Here is a 14,099-nt window from a genome sequence, read left to right as displayed (position 1 = left end):
GAAGGAGGGAGGCCGGGCCGGGCAGGGCAGGGCAAGGCAGGGGGAGAGCCACACTTTTTAATGTGGCTCTTCTGTGTGCCTGGCTGCCGCAGCGGCTGGCTCCAAGCGTGTAAGATGACACCCAGTGTCAACCCCAAAGAAAGGTGTTCCCTCAAGGTTTTCTTCCTTTCTTAAACCTCTTCCTTTGATATGTAAAAGCCTACTGACTATGTACTTCTGTCTCTCTCTCTTGACCTGAAGCCTCCTAGTATTGGGAATTGGTTTTAATAAAGAAAGAGATGTTCTAGCTTTTTGGGCTTGAGGCAGAGAATACAAGGTAAAAGGCCATGGTCTCCATGATCATCCTTTCCTGGGTAGCTTGGTTTATTATTTCTTTCCTGCTACCCTGCTTCTTCAGACTAGGTTGGGTGCGGGTTAAAAATACAGTGCCTGGAGTGATCTTAAAATACATATTTTATTTTGCACAAGAATGGGCATCTTCCATGAAGGGATTCTCAACCCAGAGTTTTCTTTTCCGTGAATTCTCATGTTCAGAGTACTCATGATTAAAGTTGTGAGCTAATGCCCTTAAATGCTGTTTTTCATATGATTATGACTTTCTGCATAATATAAGTGCCAATCAGAATTTTTTTGCAAGAGTGGAAACATTTCAATATCTTTCTCAGACACAGATATCCCAGAATCAGATTTTTTTTTTTAGAATCAGATTTTTTTTGAACACATCCATCTTATGTCTCTGTAAAAACTACTTGTGAAACTCCCCTGCAGAGAAATAATAAGTTCATAGAGAAAATGAACAATGTCTGCCAAACACACAAGCTTGGCTACTCATTTCTTATCCAACTGGGGCTGTACAAAGTCAGAGTTCTGCTCTCACAGAAACTGCACTAACTTCTTTTCTCTTGCCAACAAGGCGAGAGAGCACCCTTCCCCTTAATAGCCACTTCAATTCCTCATGGAGAAGATACTAGTAGTGGGCATCCATACTCTCACACAGGGTGGTAAATGGCCTGGATTTGATCACAATTGTGAATTTCACAAATTATCTTTACTGTGTCATCTGTCACAGAGTTTAGTTCAGCAGGGAGTTTTTTTGAAGCCAGTCTATCATACGAGTGGATACAATGTACGGGTGTGCAACTTCTGATTTTTGTGACTACATAAAAACACTGAGCCATGCACAGTGCATCATCTGTACATACATTAACACATCAGATTATTATTCTGAGTGAAGTGAGTCAGAAGAAGTGTAGACACAGAATAATCATTTGTGGCATTTAAGAATAATAAATGGCAATATGGTAATAATCCTAGAAAAAATAGGGATGAGGGACAGGAGGACTAGTTCATGATAGGAAGCTTGCCATAAAAAGTGGTGAGTTCAGTTAGAGTAGAGAAAGGAACATTATGACATTGATAGTTAGAACTTATCACTCTGGACAAGAACTGGATGCTGAAAATGGATAAGTGACATGTATGATACCCTTTAATTAACAATATTGCAAACCACGGTGTCATAAAGAAAAGTTTGCAAACCTCAGTGTCATAAAGGAAAAGAGAGAGAGAGAGAAAAAAGCAAAATGCCTGCCCCTGACATAGGCAGAGGACGGTGAAGAGGAAGGAAACAAGGGACATTGGTGGTGGGGAAAGTACACTGGTGAAGGGTGGTGTACATTCTATGATTGAAACTCAAGTATGAATAATTTTGTAACAAATATGCTTAAATAAAAATTATTTTTAAAATGTTTCAGGCTATCATAATTCCTTTATGATATGCTATCATATGCCTTTAATAAAGTGCCATTTTTGTTTTTGTGTGTATTTTAGTTTGGTTTCTTGCATATCACAGTAAAGTGTCAATAGATTTTTTTTTTTTCCTTTCAGTGAAATCACTACTTTTCTCTGGAACACTGTTTTTGCTTTTAAAAATTGTTAAAAGGTTTTTTTCTCTTTTACCTTTTTCATCTCCATATTGTAGGGTTTCAAATTTTCAACACATTTTGGTTATCAAGAGGAAACGTTTTGAAAAGTTTTGCTTCCTTATTATCAGAAATCAAAGCGTTTTTCCTCGAGAAGGGTGTTCACTATCCAGAATTAACAAACGATCAGTGGATTCAAAAACTGTATTTCATGGTGGATGTTACTTCACATCTAAATCAGCTTAATCCTAAACTACAGGGGAAAGAAAACACATTTTTTTCGATGTTAGAAGTTATTTTGTTTGAAAACAAATTATCTGGTTTTTGCTCAAGATTTTGACAGGGAAACTTTGATTAACTTTCCAAGCCTGTTGAAATATCACTAAGAAAATAATTCTGATATTGACACAATATCAAGCCACAGTCCACATTAGGGAGACGTGATTAGGAGGGCCACACTGCATGAGTCAGTTGGGGTGTTGGTTGTATTTTCTTGCCGGGAATGAGATGTGGGTTTGAGTGGGTGTCTTTTCATGTGGGTGCTGGGTACAGGTTTGTTGGGGTAGATCGGTCTTGATGCCTAATGGATTAAGAACTGAGGGTGAAGAGTTTTAATATGGTGGGGATATCAGGGATGGGATTGAGGGGTGAAGGGATAGTCAGAATTCTGAAGGGGGGAGATGGGATAGTACATGAGAGGGGTTATATAGGGTATATATGTATATACCCTATACATGTATATATAACCTATATATATGTAGGGTATATATACACATATAGGTATGGGTTGTTTATGATTTAGGTGTCTCTTTCAAGGAGGCTTCCTATCTTTGTGTGCTCCTGCCCACATATAAACATATAGAAGTTAGCTTAGGTATATATTAATGAAGAGAGGTGGGGAGAGCAAGATATGCTGAGTACCAAAAGATAGGTAAGTATAGTATATGTAAGGTAAAGAAACTAATAGATCAACTTTTGGATATGTAAGGTTTCATGTCTTGAATACTAACCATTGTGTTAGTGAGGTCTATCTATATAGGTGTTTACCTTTTGCAGTATTGTCCGCAGCACCCTATATATCAGCTTTTCTTTCCTATAGAGGAGGTAATTGTGTGGTTTGTATTTGACATGGATTAAATTGATGATAATGAGGAGGAAAAGGTATAAGAAGAGGGAGACAAGAAGAGAGAAAACAAAACAAAACAAACCAACCAACCAATAACAACAACAACAACAAAATACGAAGTAATGAGAAGAGAGGATAAAGAGCAAGGGCATGTTAGTTTGCTTGAACGTGTTTGATGCTTAGGCCTTGTAGGTCATGGTTGTTGCTTCAGTGGTTAGTTAAGTTCTTGAACTGATACTTAAATTTATCTAAGTATTTATAGTTGAAGAGGGATGCTTGATAGTTACTAAGTCCTATGCCAAAAATAAACAAATAAAACTGTCCATTTAGAAATTAATGTGAGTCAATTCAATAGTGCAACCTGAAAAAAGAACATGCATTTTACTCTAAAATCCAACTTAATTCAGAAGCTGAAATTAACTTTTTGGTTTTTGACGCTTGAAGGAGAATCCTAAGTGAAGCTCCCATCTCCATTATAATCCACCCTCCTTACTGCACTGCACAAAGACTGGTGATATCCTTAAATATGTTTATAGTTCATAGTGAAGAACCTATAAAAATAATGCCAGAACACTTCATTCATTTTTATAAGATACTGTTAAGGATGGTAAAGATCTGTCCCTTTCAAATTTTTCTGCTTAACACAAATAGTAAAATTGTTCCATGTAGATTCCCAGGAGAAAGCCTCAAGTACTGCCAATTATGGCTCTAAAACCAAAAATCAACAAAAGTAACAACCTTCCAAAAATCAACCCTCACCCCACAAACAAACAACAGCCAGCAGTCCAGCAGAAATTATAACAGAAATGTAGTTGAAGATGTTACATTACTATCTTGTGTAGTCACCTTTTTCTATATTTTGGAGAATGGAAGAATAGAGGGAGGCATTATTTGCTGTACTTTATATCCATAGGAGACAAACAATATCATCTAAAATTTATTCAGAATAAAGTTAGCATCTTAGAGAAACATCAGTGATACATGTGGAAATAAAAGTACTTGGTTTCTTCAATAAAATCAGTCCTAAGCTGATAGAAGCAGAACCAACCTATATTTGAAAAAGGAAGTTGGTCTGTTAAACAGATTATAAATCAAAACAAAGCAAAAAAAGTAAGCAAAAACAAAACAAACTATTGAAAATAAGCAATGGGTAGATATGGAAAAACAATTTTTAGTCTTTTTTTAGTAATGAGAAAGATTTTTTTTGATCCAAGCCTCATATTTCTTATTAAGTATAGTGTAGACTCCTGGTTTCTTGGCAATGCCACATTTGTAACCTTTAGAGACTAAGGCAGAGAAGGCACCATTGCAGACCAAAGGCCCACCAGAGTCACCCTGTGAAGAAGAAAAAAAGACAAATATTTGGTTAGAAACTATGGAGCTGTTCTACCATTAACTATTAGTGAATAAAAATTATTTTCTGAGTCCTAGGATTCTTTGTGATTTTTTGTTTCTTTATGTCCTGAAGGGTACCAAACTCATTCCGTTACTTAGTGAAATGATCTGCATCTGTCTCTATTTGGGACTTTTGTTCAGCTGTCCCTCTGTTCATCCATCCATTTGTTGTCTGTCTCTTGCTCTTTAACTCTTTCTGCCTCTATTCCTGTTGCTCCCTAGAACTGTATAGAGGAAGGTATAGCCTGAAAGCTTAAGCTAATTTACTGAAAACATCTTTTAAATTGGTCATTTTATTCTGATACTCGTGACTCTGGAATCAAGTTGCTATTGAGACTAGTATGCAGGGTCTGCATAAATTATAGTATATTCCCTCTGTCGTCTTACATCCCCAATGGTTAAACATGCACATTGCCCTCAGTAAATTATTTTTCAAAGAACTGATTAAAAAAAAAACATGTCACTGAAAATTTTTTAGGATGATATGATATGACATGGCCTTTTGGATCAAGAGCTGGCTTGTAGGACCAGAGGGATAGCGAAGTAGGTTAGGCATTTGCCTTGCATGCAGCCAAGATGGATTCGACCCCCAGCATCCCATATGGTCCCCTGAGCCTGCCAGGAGTGATTTCTGAGCACAGAGCCAGGAGTAATCCCTGAGTGCTGATGGGTGTGGTCCCAAAACAAAAATGAAAACAAAAGAGCTGGCTTGCTACTACTGATAGCACAAACCTCTGTCTTCTGTGTTCTGACCACTAAAATCTGGTGAAAACAGGTGCTCATGAGAAGGCAGATGGTGCTTCACACAAACATCTGAGCTTGACATCAGTCTCTCACCAATAATGCTTAAAATAGTATGACATGACAATTGCTTTTTGATGAAAACATTAGTAATTTATCTGTGCTACCTATTTGTCACCTGTAAATACAAAATCTTTCTTGGGTTAAAAATATTTCAGGAAACAAAATATTTAGGAAAATATAATGATAGTTGTTCCTTTTGGTCAATCAATATTATTTGAAAGACACACTTTATATTTGAGATGTTTGCTCTTGAGTCTGATGGGATTTCCTTATTCATTTAAAAGATCATTCTCCTTTTAGAAGGAAATTATCTTCTAATATCATCTATGATCTCAGAACTAGTAAAAAAATTTAAGTAAAAACATTTTATTCCCATCAAAAATGGGGAGAAGAAATGAACAGACATTTCCTCAAAGAAATACAAATGGACAAAAGACACATTAAAAATGTTCCACATCACTAATTATCAGGGAGATGCAAATAAAAACAACAATGAGGTACCATCTCATGCCACAGAGACTGGCACACATCATAAAGAACAAGAACAATAAGTGTTGGCAGGTATGTGGGGAGAAAGAAACTCTTATTCACTGCTGGTGTGAATGCCATCTAGTCCAGCCTTTATGGAAAACAATATGGACATTCCTCAAAAAAACTGGAAATTGAGCTACCATATGATCCAGCTATACAACTCCTAAGGATATTCCCTAGGAACACAAATACAAAAACCCCTTCCTCACACCTATATTCATCACAGAAATATTTACAATAGCTAGACTCTGAAAATAACCAAGAAGCCCTTCAACAGATGAATGGCTAAAGAAACTGTGGTACATATACACATAGAATATTATGAAGTCATCAGGAGAGATGAAGTCATGAAATTTTCCTATACATGGATGTACATGGAATCTATTATGCTAAGTGAAATAAGTCAGATGGAGAGACACACACAGAATAGTCTCACTTATCTATGTGTTTTAAGAAAAATAAAAGATATTATTGTAATAATGCCCAGAGATGAGGGTTGAAAGATGGCTCACAATATGAAGCTCGTCTCAAGGAGGGGTGAGTGCAGTTAAACACTAACAACAGCCATGGCAATGTTAATGAGTGAGAGAAGTAGAATGTCTCGAATACAGGCAGGGGATGTGGGTGAAAGGAGATGAGGATGTGGGTGAAGGGAGATGGGGTGCATTGGTGGTAGTAATGTTGCACTGGTGAAAGGGGGTGTCCTTTTTGTGACTGAAGATCAACTACAGTCATGTTTGCAATCATGGTATTTAAATAAAGATATTTTAGAAAAACATTTTATTTGGAGGTATTGAGGAAGGAGTGGTGGGAAGACGATGAGAGAGGGAGAGAGAGAGAGAGAGAAAAAGTCCACATCTCAAGAGGAAGGAAAGATGCAGGTGACATGTATATACTGGCACTATATGCATGGGTCCAAGGAGCACCTGCACATAGGTAAAATTTCTAAGAATGACAACATTCCTGATTAACGAATGATTAATGAGTGCTAAAGCACTAGAGGAAGTGTGACTCATTCACATTGTTGATAGATAAAAAAAGAACAGAGGATGCTGTGTAGTAAGGAAGAGTAATTTTTAGAGGACGTCATTGGAATCCCATGCCTGTCCTCTGTGCAATGAACCCCTTGGAACAAGGCTGCTACCGAGTACTCTGGGAAGCCCGTTTGATAAGCTCTTACCTTGCAGGAATCCTTCTGGCCTCTGGTGTTTCCTGCACATGCCAAGTCTTTAGTTATTATAGGTTTGTGATTGTAATAGCTTTGGCTGTTGCAAAGTTTTCGATTTATGACAGTAACTGTCACTTCTCGCAGGGTGTCAGAGAAGAATTGAGATTTGGAGTTAGTGGCACCCCAGCCAGTAACCTGGCATTTTGTATTAGCTTTAATATCAGTTCTAAATCTTGGCTGAAGCAGCTGGACATTCTTGTTGAGTGTTGCATTCGTGTATAGCTGACAGAGAAGAGAATAAATCATTGTTTGCACCCAGTAGTACTCTGGCATGAGCCTGAGCAATGTATGTGTGGTCCCTCTATTCTAGGGGGGGTGTTCTTCATCTTGAATCTACTTTGGTGATAGCTGTAGTTGTTGTCTTTCTGCCCATGATATCCATTTCCTGTAGAGTTCAGTGATGCTTGAGATGGGAGCAGGAATTTTGCTCAGTCTCAAGCAAACTGACTTTTGGCCTGTATTGGATGGCTTTTTGTGGAATAACATTCACAGGTCATAATTTTGAGGGCTGGGCTGCTTCCTACTGGATATGACCCTTGAATATGAAGCTAGAGTTAGTTTGGCTACACAAAGTATGGTCTATAGACTAAGTTGTAACTTACTGCTGTATCCCTGAAATCTCTTGGTTGGCTCTGTTGAACAAATATTGCTGTTGTATTTTTTTTTTTTACTTTCTAATGATAAAATGCCTTTGGAAAAGAGGCTTTCATGTAGATCCTTGGTTCTGTTGTGATGTTATTCCCCTCCCACACATATGCACATCAGATCGTCAGTGCTTATGGTAGACTCATGTTTCTTTTCTTTTCTTTGCTTTTTTTGGGCCAACCCAGGAGTGCTCAGGGGTTACTCCTGGCTCTGTGCTCAGAAATCACTCCTGACAGGCTGGACCATATGGGATTGCTGGGGATCGAAACTGATTGGCTGCATGCAAGGCAAATGCTTTATCCACTATGCTATTGCTCCATCCCCCAGATTTATGTTTATTTTAAGGCCCTTGAATAGAGTAAGATGGGCCAGTATAGATTAAGTCATAGTCACAGTAAACATGGAAAAAGGCTAATAAAATAGTTTCATGTTGGTGATTTAAAAGTGAAATGAGCTGCACCTGAGTGTTGAGAAGTTGAAGGAAGGCAACATACATACCTCAATCAACATAACATCATTTGATGTAGGGTCTGATGCAAATCTTGGGAATGGTATAAACCTTTTGATAGAAAGTGTTTGTTTGGAGCGCTCATTCTTTGAGAGAGAGTGTGCGCCCAAAACCACAGTGGAAAATCGACCTTTGTCTTTCCTGAAAAAAGAAAAGAGAACAGAGCAATAAAATGATTCTCAAATTTTCCAGAAATGAATATACTTTAAAGAATCTTATCTAGAGGAATAAAAACCTTCTGGGGCAGAGTGCTCAGACAATGGATTAGGCTTTTGCCTTGCATGTGGTCAATCTAAATTCAATTCCTGGTACACTATATGGTCCACCAAACAACACCAGGAGTGATTACTAAATGCAGAGCCAGGAGTTAGACCTGAACATAGGAAAAGGAAGAAGGGTTATTTTAGGCTTGGAGATTGGATACATTCAATAATGAGGGTGGTTGTGGTTATAAGGCTTTCATATGGCATAGCTGTGCTTGCTGGGAATTAACTTATTTTTTTATTAAGACATTTTGCTTTGGTTTATGCTTGGGAAATTCAACTCTATTTGTTGAAGTTTGTCTATTGCAAAATCAGGAGTGGGGTGAAGTTTCTCCTATGATGAAGATTAGATTTCTTAGGACTGATTCAAATTCAACACACTCATCAAACCCATTGCTTTGGAGGGCAAGGACAATATAAAATTCCCAGGACCAATGCTCTAAAAGAAAAGATAGCTTCTTACATAAATAACACAGGAAGGCTGCTAGCTATAAATGAGGGTGTGGAAGATGAATTCAGACTAGGGAAAGGGTGCTGATAAAATTGGTTTTCCTTCATCTTTTGCCAATTTCCTTGGTTAGTTAATGCCTTTGAAATATTTTGGTTATTTTTGTGTCCTGTGGGACCTGTTCATACCCAAAACAACCCTATTTGACCATGAATGTTTTCTGAACTTTCCATTTTTGGCTACTGTTCATCTGTAATGGGCTCAACAAAGGTCACTTTTTTGCTCAAGAGAGAACTGGAATTACCTGACTTCTACAATACCCCTTCTTAGCTGACCTCATGTCTGAGTTCATACTAGGTGTAGTGTCTTTACCAATATCTTTCATTTGTGAAGTAAGATGCTTCTCCATGTGTAGTCCTTGGAAAGCCTGCTTTAAGGGTATCTGGAAGTTTTTTTTAGTATGGTTTTCTGTATTTTTGCTTCCCACACTGCCCTTACCTGGAATATAATTATACATAGATGAGAACCACAGACTTGCTTACAGTAAGGTTTTTCATCATCTGATAAAAACAGATATGCAAGTATTGTCTTTATTGAGCCTAACAATAACAAAACCAATAACAATAATAGGTTACATAATTGTACTAGTAAAAGAGTTCTTTAAAGGTGTCAGGGTCCCATAGCTAGGAAAACCAGGACCCAAATTCAAAATGCTTTTGTAACTCTAAGATCAGATTTTCTATGACACCTCTGTTAAATCTTGGGCCAAACCTCTCTTCTTTCTCCTCATATGCCTGGGCCCAGACAATGTTTCTGCTTAGTCTGACTTCTCTAGGTTTGGCAATGAATGCAGGTAACAATTTCTTGGAGGAAATAATGGGGAGAGAAAATAACGTAGCTGGAGGGGTTTTGTCACAGTTTTATCCCTGCTACATGAATAAATCATACAGAAAGTTCCTCTGTGGTTACTCAGGAGGCTACAGATAATAATATAACAAAAGGAGCTGGTGAGCCTGAGGAGAGGCAGTGGCTTGTAAGATACTGTTTTCTTCATATGGACAAAAGAAATAAAAAAGTAGTAATATATAGGGATTGACTCCTTGAGCACAGACTTGGAAGCAGTCTGAGCTCTACTGAGTGGATCCTCCCACAGTGAAAAAACATACACACACATATACAGACATATAACAATGCCCATTAATATTTACTAAATTGTTGTGGTGTTCTGGTTTTGTTCTTTTGTGCAGAACATTTTAAACATTTTACCATCATATGAGGCTGGTATTATAATTTACTCTTTTTTTGCAGATGAGAACATTGAGGCTTTAATAAAAGAACAAATTTGAAAAAGTTCTGTGGGGATTAAGCAAAGGCTCCAGGATGCAAACAAAGTGGGGGTAGAGGGATTAAAACTCAGTTGGCTTGGATCCAGGGTCTGCATTTTTGATCTTTCTATACTGGAAACCTTGACTGATTTGTGATGAAGTGAGGTGGTGTGGAAGAGTGGAGGCCAAGGTTCCCTCTACCCACTAGTTCAACAGGGGAGAGGAGGGTACCATTAGGTAGATTCAAAGAGGGCAGTGGACAAGCAGTGGTGAGTTTTGCTTCTGGTAAATATTAATGCTGAAAAGACTATATAGGAAGCTTTTGGCAGGGTTCCTTTTGTAATTGGTATAGCAGCTAATAAAAAGATTGAGATGTGATGATATGAGGCGCTGGTGGTCAGGGAGTGAGAAGAAAGGGAGAAAGGAGTGCCCCAGAGTTAGTTTTCTGGATCTTTGAGCAGAGAGAGGGAGCTGAGGTTAGTAAGCTTAGTCCCACAGGATACTTGAGAAGACATTTGTGGGAAACCACCACTGAACTATTTCATAAATATTTTGAATTTTGTAAAGTTTAGTGTTTTTCCAAGCACCAATTTGCCTACATTTTTACACCCAAGTGTCCTGTAGAGAAATTTGATCCACATATTCTAGAATGCTTTAAGTTCTAGCCATTTTAAGTGATGTTTAGCAAAACTTTTTATTAAAAAAATAATCTCTAAGATATCTCCAGTCTTTTTATAGTCTTTCCCCCAATTTGACAATTTGAAAATCCACCTTTACTTACTCATGTTCACTAGCAAAGTTTAAAATTCAACTCAATAACATTTAACTTTGGAGAGCTTTTTTACAGCTTGTGAAGGAGTTCATACAATGTTTTTGATTTAGCAAAATAAAAATAAACTAAAATCCTAAATTAGTTTATTTCATTTTTTCCATCTATTATTTGTTGGGCATTTATAATGAATCATAATCTGTGTCTGAAGAAGTTCTAGTTCATTTGAATATACATCATAAACATAGAAGATGGGCACATTGTGAATTAAGCAAATATTTATTGATAGTCACTCTCTGACTTTCTGGTCCTCAGGGGACAAGTTCACAAAAAAAGGCCTTAAGGAAACACCAAGTCTACTTCATCTAAATAAAAACTCTATTTAGTAGCCACATTAAATTATAAGTTAGTGGCTGGTTATTCAGAAATAACATGCTTACAGTTTTCAGAATTGCTAATTGTATTCAAACATTTTCATTACAAAGGGGCAATGAGAGGAAGTCCTCAAAACACAGAGAAGAGGGGCCAGAGAGATAGCACAGTGGTAGGGCATTTGCCTTGCACGAGGCCAATGCAGGACAGGATGGTGGTTTAGTTCTCAGCATCCTATATGGTCCCTCCAACCCCACCCTGACCGTGCCAGGAGCTATTTTTGAGTGCAGAGCCAGGAGAAACCCCTGAGCATCTCTGGGTGTGGCCCCAAAACCAAACCAAACTAAAACAAAACAAAACCACAGAGAAGAGAGTCAATTGAATAGTTCTATTTCTTCACACTTAATACTTGAAGAACAAACCATTATAAGTCAAGACTGACTTACCAAACTGCTATCATGTTTGTATGGACACAAAGCCCCATCTCAGTTTTTGCAGGCAAAAACACAAAGAAATCATACAAATAAAACCAACAACAAAAAACCACAACAATGACATGTATTATGCTAGTTTTTTATTTGTTTTGGTTGCAAGCATCACACAAAAGGCTTTGCTATTTTTTTTAAGCTAAGCAAGAGAATATAGGTTGAGTCTTGTTCTTCGAACCTGTGCTCTTCCTTTAAACACCTATCTTTGCTTGCATTCCCTTTTTTCCACTCTGGAGAAGTCCATGATCTCTCTTAAACAATTACTTCCTTTTCTTTCCCCTCATATCTTTCCTTTTTCTTTTCCTCTCCACCCCCACCTCTCATATCTTTCTAAGTAACTTTAGTTCAATAAAAACTACCTTGCTGGGGCTGGAGCAATAGCACAGTGGTAAGGTGTTTGCTTTGCATGAGGCCCACCCGAAAGGGACCTGGGTTTGATCCCCAGCATCCCATATGGTCCCTGGATATTGCCAGGAGCAATTTCTGAGTGCAGAGCTAAGAATAACCTGACTGCCACCAGATGTGGCCCAACCCCCCCCCCCAAAAAAAAAACTATCTTGCTTCATTAGAGTGAGAGAATATATAGATTGAAATAGATATTGAAATGTTATAATATGTCTTCAGAAAAGCTTTCAGTGTAAGTATTCTAGAACATTCTGCCTCTGTCTGTCTGTAAAGCATCTGTAACTTGCATTCCTCCCTCTTAGGAAAGTTGTTTCCCCTTCCAATTGTGGTTTTCAAACTGTGAACCTCTGGGATAGCTGATAGTCTATCAACTAAAATTTTTCTAACAGAGCAGGCTCTTTATAATATATGAATATTAATAATAATAGTAATAATAATAACTACAACTTATGTGTGAAAACTAAATGAAATAAACAAATGAAAGTATTTAAATAGACAGTATTTAATCTTCATCCTCCCCAAGCATGTGCTATTATATTGCCTACTTATATACAGACATAAGTTTGTTCTTGCTTGATTTCCTCAAGGGCAGTATAATCTAATAAATTCAGGAATTTGCTGCTTCAATGATTACTGTTTCAGTGTTCCATAGTTTCAAGTTTTAAGGGGCTTGATTTTTTTTAAGTGAAGCAAGATAGTTTCTATTGAATGAAATTTATTTAGAAAGGACATGAAGGGAGAGAATTAGAGGAATATATGCTCAGTCAAGAACAAGGTTTAGAGAGCAAATCAAGGGCTTGATTTTTGCTTAATAAATTGTCTGAAAAAGATTGCTTAGTTGTCCCTGAAAAGATTGCAGATATGGATGTGCAGAAGGGTAAATAAACTCCACTATTTTCAGTTATTACAGAAGCTGAGTAGAGCAAAATCTCTCTCAGAAGAAGGAATCTTCCATTCCACCAACTGTAAGGAAAAATGAACACCGGAGAAGGTAGGTACTCACCGCGAGTGGCAATGGGCTGCTGTTAGCACCCACTGTTGATGGATCAGAACTCCCCCACAAGTGTGAATGCCGTTATATTGGAGGGAAGCCATAAAAGGTCTGGAGTGAGGTTCCACTTCTCGCCCTCCAATTATTTCCGAGTTGTAACCTACAAAAGAACAGAAGGTTTAGCTTTCAAGATGTAGGCAGATTCTCATGTCATTCTTTTGGTAGACTCCATCCTTAGCATTCTCAAAGACTCAAAAAACATTACTGTCACCAACTGGTTGTTTTAAGTTGATGAATAATTGTGTCATACGTTATAGTTCAGAGGGACAGGATGGTCATGCAAGGCCATCTGCACTTACATTGTTACAGTACAATTACTTGAAATTCCTTTAATGGTGAGTTGTCTAATAGGGGAGATACTTACAATCTCGAGTCATATAAGTCAAAGCTATCAGGAAATGTAGAGAAAAAGAAGAAAACTTCGTCATTTTAATGACTTCAGTTTAAGAAATGGTATACTTAATATTCAAACGATATACTCTAACAGTATTGCTGAAGCAAGACTGAATCTTGAGTCTTGAAGTTGTTAGTTTTAAACCACAAGTGTTCTTTATTTCACACCAAACGATATTTCACACCTACTTTGTAGAGTCTGCATCATATTTGGATTAGTTACAGGAGAAGTTTATGTGCAATAGATAGCAAACTCATTTATGGAGGTATTCTTTCCAATGGAGACAATAAACATTATAAATGATGAAAAAAATATATCAAACCATAAAAATTTAATGAAGTCTTAAGGAGACTTCAAAGACATTCATTGTAGAGGCTGGAGCATTAATACATAAGGCAAGATGTTTGTCCCCAACATCACATGTGGTC

General features: G+C 37.5%; 1 protein-coding gene across 1 annotated transcript; it reads right to left on the bottom strand.

Annotated features, from left to right (window-relative positions):
* Positions 1 to 4,227: 4,227 nt before the first annotated feature.
* GZMK (granzyme K) lies at positions 4,228 to 13,705 on the bottom strand. Its single transcript, XM_049769057.1, has 5 exons — positions 13,642 to 13,705; positions 13,230 to 13,377; positions 8,147 to 8,297; positions 6,956 to 7,225; positions 4,228 to 4,380 (listed from the first exon to the last, which is right to left on the bottom strand). Exons 1-5 carry the CDS (start codon positions 13,703 to 13,705, stop codon positions 4,228 to 4,230), a joined length of 786 nt encoding a protein of 261 aa, XP_049625014.1.
* Positions 13,706 to 14,099: the final 394 nt, after the last annotated feature.

This window comes from Suncus etruscus, chromosome 2 (genome assembly GCF_024139225.1).
Source record: "Suncus etruscus isolate mSunEtr1 chromosome 2, mSunEtr1.pri.cur, whole genome shotgun sequence".
Classification (NCBI taxonomy): Eukaryota; Metazoa; Chordata; class Mammalia; order Eulipotyphla; family Soricidae; genus Suncus; species Suncus etruscus.
Note: the sequence above shows the minus strand (reverse complement) of the source record. Positions and strands in the feature narration are given on the sequence as shown.